Source organism: Grammomys surdaster, unplaced genomic scaffold (assembly GCF_004785775.1).
Source record: "Grammomys surdaster isolate TR1022 unplaced genomic scaffold, NIH_TR_1.0 125767, whole genome shotgun sequence".
Classification (NCBI taxonomy): domain Eukaryota; kingdom Metazoa; phylum Chordata; class Mammalia; order Rodentia; family Muridae; genus Grammomys; species Grammomys surdaster.
Window position 1 is genome coordinate 2,927,989 of NW_021620598.1, and position 9,138 is coordinate 2,937,126.

General features: G+C 47.5%; 1 protein-coding gene across 1 annotated transcript; it reads right to left on the bottom strand.

Annotated features, from left to right (window-relative positions):
- Pkdrej (polycystin family receptor for egg jelly) lies at positions 1-6,406 on the bottom strand. The gene has a single exon (XM_028788793.1). It carries the CDS (start codon positions 6,404-6,406, stop codon positions 2-4), a length of 6,405 nt encoding a protein of 2,134 aa, XP_028644626.1. The 3' UTR covers position 1.
- Positions 6,407-9,138: the final 2,732 nt, after the last annotated feature.

A 9,138-nucleotide genomic window follows, 5' to 3' on the forward strand; every position in this document is an offset into this window, starting at 1 on the left:
ATCAGACAACAAGGTAAATCATTTTCTTCCCGTTGATATTTCTGGCCTTCAGCCCCAGGAACCGGCGAGTATTCTTCTCCGGCTGCCCATACAGCATGTCGACAAAGAAGTCGGATTGGTCTTTGTCTCTAGATCGGGAGGTGAGAAAGCCAAACCCAGATTTTAGCCCGTCGCACAGATAGGTTATAGCCTCGGCCTCATCAGAGGGCTCCTCGTATACGGGCTGCTTCATCTCATCATAGGCAGACAGAATCACTGCCTGAAACAAGTTGATGAAGATGCAAATCATCAACAACATGAAAGACGACAGATACAGGACCCCAAGAACCTTATTGCCGGAAAATTCTGTGTTCTGAAAGGCTGACACACAGTAGGAGAAGATGGTTTGGGTGGCATGAATCATGTTGCTGTAATTCCATTCATGCTGACCAAACACCAGGTACCCAAAAGTTACATACATGAAGGAATACATAGACACCACCAAAGCTGTGTGGCAGATGCCAGGAAGGGCAGCCTGGATGGCTTTCTGAGCCAGGCGCACATTATAGAAGAACCTGGAATACCTGAGTGTCTTCAGAATGGTCAGAAACAACAGGAAAGCCAAGATGATCCTCATGAAGTGATCAAGCCGAGAAACAGCATGGAAGGGGATGAAGACTTCAGGGTCAGTGAGGTAAAGCCGGACCATTTTGGTGGCCAGGAGGTGCTTCCAGAAGAAAAGCACTATCAGGAGAGCAAACATGCACTTGAGAGAGAAGTTGAGCAGGTTGTACACACTTCTTATGTAGGAAGCTCTCTCTTGCATGATGATGTAGCCCTCGTCCACAACATAGGCACAAAAGAAAATAAGAATGGCAGCATACAGGAAGATTTCTGCCGAAGTTTTCCTGTTGAAATCAGCCATCGAGAAGGAGTACACAGAGAGGCTGGAGTTGACAACCCCTAAGGGAGAGACTTCGAATACAACCGAAATGCTGCACATCAGACTAGTGTCTGGATTCAGAGTGGTCAGTTCCACAATCACAGCCCATGTTAGCTCATCAAGCCAATTCTTTCCCTCCAGTTCCTTGAGCCTCACTGTGGAATTAAACATCTGCTGTTCTGGAAAGAAGTAAAACGCATACCCTCCAGATCCATAAGTGTTTAATACACCGTAGGAATAATACACCCATTTCTTCCCTGGAGGCTTATAAGTAAACCCATTGCTGGTTTTGTCTATAGACCGCTTGCCAGCCTTATTCCAGACACCAGGATAGTGTTGTGTGTCTTCTGGGTCAATACCGTATCGTGGGTGACAATGGATTTCCCCTGCAATGCTGCTCTGTACAAATGTCTTGGCCAACAGACACATCTTGTTGCTAGGTTTGGCCCTCACTTGCCTCATGAGTGGAAGGCCAAGGATTTTAGATGAGCTGTCAGGAAGGAATGTTGGGTTTAGGTCATTGTGTAACAAAGGCAGGAACACACCATTGAGCCATGTGTAGATATCCCCCAGCTTTATCACAGTGGCGAGATCCACAGAGAACCGGTGGCGAATAAACTGGTTATAGTAGAAGCTATCGTTGTGGCGCAGTGAGAAAATGAGCAACAGGAGAAGGGCCAGGAATATGAAGTGAGTCATAAGGTAGCTCAGGAACAAGAAGGACCTCCTCCGGATCCTCTTCTTCCGCCTGAGTATTTGGATTTTGTCCTCGGTGACCGGCTGGTACACGCTCAAGCTTCGAACGTAGGTCATGTCCTGGTGAAGCTGCTCCATCTCCTCTGGTGTCATCTTCAACTCCTGCAGCCTGATTTCTGAGTAATGGTACTTGCTGGACCACGAGAGGTTCTTACAGTACTTGGGCTTTTGGGTCCTGGTGCCTGACCTCAGTAGAATCTTGCATGGTTGTACAAGGAACACAGACTGACAGAAGGAACAGAACGACGCAAAGAGCCACTCTACTGACTTCTCATAGCCGTAAGTCAGGCCGTAAAAGACAATAAAGAATGATGATACGCCAGAAGTGGCAAACACTAAAAACCAAGCTATATAAACACACCACCTGGGCAAGATAATCTGGGTCTTCTTTTTAACGGGCTCAGTATTATGCAGTTGGGTAGAGGAAGCTTTTGGAGAGACATCTTCACTGTCTTCTAGGTTATTGTTACTGAAGTTCTTATTGGACATTTGAGTGTCTGGGGCCTTGTTGTCTGCTTTCTTATCCTTCTGTGAGGTTTTAAAGGGCTTCGTTTTCTTGGGAACAGAGGTGGACTTGGCAGCTTTACTGGGGAGAGCCTTCATTTCATATTCATGCCATTTGTTCAATCGCTCTTTCCAGAAAAGACCTTCCTCTGACATCAGGGGGTGCTTCTGGGGTGCCACTTTGTCTAGATTCACTTTAGGTTTTTTCTGGGAATAGGTGAAGAAAAAAGTTATTAATAGTTGCACAGGGATTGTGATTAAGACACTTTCGATTCCTATCACCATTGACCTGATGATATTCCCGCTTCTGGACTCAGTTTGCTCCTTTATGTTCAGGTTAAAAAACATGATATTACAAACAAGAGAGCTTAGCAACATGGCCAGGCAGCAGGACAGCCTCTGGAGCCTGTTGAATGGTTTGGGGACAATGTCTGTGAAAATGGAGAACCACATGTGGTTTTTCCCAAGCTTATCACTCAGATCAATCATGAAGAAGTCTGTCCTTTTCAGAGAGTCATCCGGGTTGGTGACAGAAAACGTTGCATCCAAAGTGGTGTCCACAGAGAGCCACCTCCGACACACAAAAAGCCAAATGCGCTTGTTGAAGAGATTTTCTACTTTGATTCGACTTAGGTACCAGCTAGGTGCTTTGCCTGAATTGTCATGCCACACACGGATGGAATGGATGTCCCCCAAGTCATTTTTTGTTGTTAAGAGGAAAGTGTTGATACTTCCTCGGTATAGGGTTTTAAAATATGGATGGCTTAGACAGTGAACATCGCTGGTACTCTCTGATCCCATAAGCTGGATAAAAACATTGGCTCTGGTTCCAGACCCCCAGCGACTCCCAGTAAAGATAGTTACCAGGTAGCATATGGTATCAAAAGGATCATTATCGGTCAGTGTTACCACATTGTCCCGGAGATACTGATCTATCACATCCCTGTGCAAGGCCCAAAAAGCCAGAATAGCATATAGGATCATAATGAAAAGCACAGCCAGTAAGGTCACAGGGTTTTGGGTTACATTTCTAATGACCTTTAGCCTCAGATCCACAGGGTTAGGGACCACAATTACCTTAGCAGTCACAAAGTGGGTGTGCAGATGACGGTAGGTCAGCTTTATAGAAGCCAGCTGCCGCCGGCTCCGCCTTACATTCCTACAGATACAGTGTATTATTTTCCATGTGGTCTTCTCACCCAGCACGCATCGACTTTGTTGCCAGTCACTCTGGATCCCGTACATGTCCAAACAGTGAACCATAAAGAGAGCAAGTCTCACTAGCTTGTTAGTGGGCTTAAAGACAAAACGAGATGCCTCCAGGACCACTGATATATTATACTTGAATGAATGTCTGCGCTGAGCTATGGTTCGAAGCAGGGATGATGACAGACAAACCACACGAGCCTCCTTGACTGAACAGGTTGGGTCGATCAGACCACTCCACTTGGCAAAGGGAGGAATGTCATGAGGAACAAGGAAAATGGCCATTAAATTGGTGGGAGTGAGCTGATTGCCTTCATATACCAAGGCCTCGAACAACACTGTCACGTTTGTGACAATGTGGATGAGTACCTCCCCAATTCCTCTGCTGTCTACCTCAAAGTTAATCCCACCTGCTGTCATCTTTGAGAACCCATCACTTTGGATGCCTGGTCCCACTGTAAGGTTAAAACTTGAAACGGTCAAGTCATCTTTTCTGACCAGGTACACTTCTGCTATGTCAGGTGTGAGCTCTATGACCTTACTGTTATCTCCGGCTCCTGTCATTCTGAACCCAACCACATTTGTAGAAATGTTTTCCGGGTGAGTCAACCAAGGAAAAGGGTCATCTGTGAACTCACAAAACATCATGGAAACCGGAGCCTTTGGGGTTAGCTCGGGGACCTTGCTCGTGTTCAGTGTCACACGAAGGCAGTTTGGACAGAGTGACTCATTTCCGAAGGCCTTAAAGACATTCCAGTTTTCAACTTTCTCCACATACATGTTAAAGTTGCTGGTCCTCAGCGCAGTGGTTTTGCTCCCTGGCACCTTGTTAGCCAGTATTGTGTCTGATAGCGATTCTACAACAAACAAAGGATCTTGGAACTCGTAGTAGGGATTGATCAGCTTAAGAAGGTTAGACAGACTGGTTAAGATGCCAGTGCTCACAATTTCAATCTCTTGGGAGTGAAGGTGTTTGTTTTTGCCCTGGTATGCTTGGAGGGCTTGGTCTGCTTGCCTTAGCCATAACATGATGTTCCTCAAAACCTTCTGACTGAGGTCAGAGGCTTTCTGGGTTAATTTGGTAATCACCGTCACTGACTGACCGATTTCATCCACTGTGCTCATAGCAAACATGAAAGACTGATTGACAAGGTGCTCCAGGAGACGAGTTCTAGTCTCCTGGAGTTCAAGCTCCCTTTTTATGTTATTCAAGACAGAAGTCACCACGTACGTTAAGTAGCCTGCCTGTAACCAGTCCTGCTTCTGAAGCAGAGTAGACAGTGATGATGTTGGTCCCATGGTGATGTTGAGCAGCTGTTGTAAAACGTTCTTTGAAGAGTCCCTGACAGTCGGTACCTTGACGGTGGCTTGCAAAGTCACTTGAGAAAAAGTCCCTAAGGAGTCATAGACCTGAGCATACAGCCTCAAGTTGTAGAGATTTGTCACCATACCAACAGGGAGAAAGAAGGCTGGTGTTATAGGCTGTGTCCCCAAATACACGATGGGACCCAGTGTATTCTCTTCTACAGAACTGATTTCACCAAGGCTGTCCAACTCAGATACTATTATTTTATACTTAAGGGGAAGGTTCTCATCCTTAAAACCACTACATTCAACAGCAAATTTAGTAACCATGGAAATCCCACTAGCTGGATTAATCTGGCATTTGCCACCTTGAGGGCCATGGTTAATGACAACGGGGTGGCTCAAGGTCATGGTCACACCACCCCAAGATTTCAGAATCAGAGAAATCCAAAACCTATTTTCCAAAAAATTTTTAAAGGCAAAAGCTTTTATGGACAAATAAGCCGCATCTCTCCTGGTGACAGCTTGCCCCGCCCAGTCAAATATCACTTCATGGCCCGATCGAGAAAAAATGGACCAGCTATAGAAATCCCGGCTGCCACAACTTGGGCAATTCAGAGACAGAGAGAATCTATCTGACACAGCTACAGTGGGGCCACAGTTTTCAATGCAGGAAATGTGTGCCTTCGGCTGAAGCCCCTTGAGCACATGTACGGTTTTATCGGAAAATGCAGTTCTGTTTTGCTTCTGTACCAACATTCTGAAATAATACAAACCATTGCCCCTAAGAGTTTCTGGTGGAATGATTAGTACAGGGCCCACTGCCCAAGGCCAGTCCAGTGAATCCTGCTCTGGGTGACAGACATCCTGGTTGGTCACTAATACATAGCTGTCACTATAGTATCTTGGATTTGTGGTACAGTACCAAAAAAAAATGAGTCCCTCTGTGGGGATGTCCGCCTCTGGGTCGTAGGACATGCTTCCATTCAGAATCAGTTCTTCAGAGAATTTCACAGTTACTCTGGAGGCTCCAGGAAGAACAGCCTTCAGGGGGCGTTTTTTAACCCAAATGTAGATGATATCCGAGTCTGTTACCGTGGGGAAGATGGGGTCCCAGCTGAAGATGGACAGCGTGAAGTTAAACACATACACCCCACAAGGTAGGGCATATTTGGGGATGTGGAGGGAGAAAACCTTAGTCACCTGTAGCTTCGGCAAGAACACAGGTCGATTCCAGTCAGGGGTGTCGTTCACAGAGGCCACCGAAAAGTATTCCCAGCTCTTGCGAACAACCGAGGCATCAGGACAGTGCCAACGCGTAGTGACATTGAGGGTGACTTCCTCATCTCTGTTCAGGATAAGGGGAGCGTTCTGGTCCTTCCTGTTGATTTTCACTGGGTGTAGAATACAGGTGGCCCTCTGGCAGGACACCGTAGCGGTGGCGGCTGCGGAGTCCGAGGAGTTGACTTTCATGACAACGCGCGCGGCTGCTCCCGAGGGACACCTACGGGGCAACGTAGGGCTGGCGCGGCGCGGGACTGAGCGCGGGGACAGGCCACCGGAGCCACCGCCCCGGACGCTGCTCTCCGCACCCTGCCCCAACCCCGGGGCGCCCATGAGCACGCCCGGCAGCCCGCGAGGACCGGGGGGTGGCGGCTGGGTGCCCAGACCCAGGCCCAGGCCCAGGAGCAGCAGCGCGGGGCCCGGCCACATGGCTTCCCCAGGAGCTGCCGGGCCGCGGGGCGCAACGGCCGTGACGCTGGGCTGGGCCGCGAGCATACCGGGAGGGGCTGGGCGCGAAGCCCGCCGCGGGGCAGGGGCAGCGTGCTCTGCCACTCCTGAGTAAGGCGGTTCACCCGGGATGTGGGTTCCCGGGGACAGTAAACTCTCAGGGACAGTGGGTTCCCAGGGGCGGTGGATCCCCAAAGGGCAGTGAGTTCCCAGGAACAGTGGGGTCTCAGGGTCATCAAGAGTCTCAGGACCAAGGAGAACCACACACAAGGAGAACATGGGAAGTCACAGAACGGTGGGTTTCCAGGAAAAGTGGGTTTGAGCATTCTCAGGTCCAAGGAGGACCGGAGAGCAGCTAGAAGGAGGACGATCAAAGGACATTGGGCGTTAAGGACAGCGGCATCTCCAGGAAGGTGGGTGCACTATGCACTCTGCGGCAGAGGGGCTCAAGACTGTTTGCAGCCATCTCTTTCTTCCCACGCTGATGTAGGCTCCAGGATCATGCCTTGCTAAATGAGGTTAATCCCATGCTCCGCCGCTCCCCTTCTTTTCTTCTTTTTAAAACTGGACACACCAAGAAAACTTAACAGAAATTCCTCTCCCACGGGAAAACCGGTTCCAAAATAATGAAGTCAGGAGGGCCTTGCCAGCACCACAGCCCAGTTCCAGGGATATCTTGACATTTGGTTGTTATTTGGTTTTATGTTTTTTTTAGTTTGGGGGGGGGAGTTGTTTGTTTGTTTTGTTGGTGGTGGTTTGTTGTTTTGTTTTTCTTCACTTTTAAATGTACTGTTTGTTTGCTTGTTTTTGTTTTGTTTTGTTTTAGACCGTGTCTTCTCAGGAACCAACTGGAGATCTTTCTTCTTCAGCCTCCTAGGTGCTAGGACCACAGGAGTGTACTACAGAACCTAGCTAAAACTAACTATGTGATTTAGGACGGACAGAGAAGGTTACTGAAGATCAAATCTCAGGTCTCCAGGAATGATAGTCAAGGGCTGTACCCCTGAGCTGCGGCTCAGGCTCTAGATTCCTAACATGAAAGTTTGGATCAATGGTGCAGCATTTCTTCCTCTTCCTCTCCCTCTCCCTCCTCCTCTTCCTCCTCTCCCTCCTCCTCCTCTTCCTCTTCTCCTTTCTCCTCCTTCTGTGTTTAAAACTATAAAGTCCCCACTGTACAGTATTTAACTACATCCTACATGCTTATTGTATTTTTGGTCACCTTTCCTTTAAAATATTTCCAATTCTCCTAGTATTTTGTTTGCACCCATGATATATTCCAAAGGGTGTTATTAGTTGCAAACATTTGGAGTTCATGTAGAAATCTTGTGGGGCTGGAGACGTGGCTCAGTGGTTAAGAGCACTGACTGCTCTTCCAGAGGTCCTGAGTTCAATTCCTAGCAACCACATGGTGGCTCACAACCATCTGCAATGGGGATCCAATGCCCTCTTCTGGTGTGTCTGACACACCAGTGTACTCATACATAAAACAAATTTTTAAAAATTGCTTATTGATTTCTAATTAACTCTTCTGTGATTGGAGAATAGGTTTAGAATGAGTTTTAGTCATTTACATTTACGACTTGCCTTAATGGCCACCCTGGTATACATTCTGTGTGAACTTAAAATGCAGATGTATGCTGTTGTTACAGTTGATCCTAAGACCTCCTTCAGGCCCTCCACCACTGAAATCTATTCCTCGGTCAGTAAAAGCAACCCATTTTAATTTTGAGATAGCGTCATGCTAAGTTTCTCAGGCTGGTCTTGAACCTGTGATGTGTCTGCTGAGTAGTTGGCTTGCACTACCAAGCCTAACTTAAATTATGATATCACACCTTCGAGAGTCTGATCAAATGCAGACAGTTGGTAATGGTACTTCCATCTTCCACATCCTTCCGGAAGTTTTGGCCGGCACTGTAAGCTCCAGGTGAAGTTAATCTCCTCCCTGGGCAGTGCAAAGTTCTGGTTCAAACTTCCTTTCTGACATTTTTCACTGAGCATTTGGGGACTCTTGTCAGCTGGCAAGTATACGTGTCTTTAGGTCAATGACTCCCTGACAGATTGCCCTACATGTCATTATGACATGTGTGTATCTGTTAACAAGCTTTGTCTCGAGTCTGTTTTAGCTAAAGAGCCAACAAAGCCACTTGTGCTTGCTCCCTGTGTGGGCGTCTCTCTCATTCTTGCTTGCAGTGTTTGATAGAGGTTTGTTCCTGCTGTCACTATTGGCTTTTAATTGATGCTTTTAAACCATCACCATCTAACTACCATTTTTGATAAGTATCAGCATTGACCATTAATGGTTTGCCTTTTCTTCTCTACATGATTTATTTGTGTATGTGGGTAGTTACACACCACAGTGCATATACTTCGGAAAGAGGACCACTTGCAGGAGCCGGTTCTCTCTCCACCATGGGGGTCCAGGGGATCAAACTCAGACTGTCGGGTTGACTAATAAGCAACCTTTAACCTCTCTCACTGGCTCACTTTTTTGAGCTTCATTAACTCGGTCAACACTCTCCGATAACGGTTGGACACCAGCATTTTCCTACAGCCTTGGGCTCAATTCTCAAAGATCCCACAACAGTGACGGTGAGAGAAGTGAATTAGGCCACTGAACACTGGAGCCCTGTGTCTCTGCTTCCCAGGTGCTGGGGACAAGGCCAGTGGTGGAGAACAGTGAGATGCATTTGGTACGGGGGGTCGGGGGGGGGGGG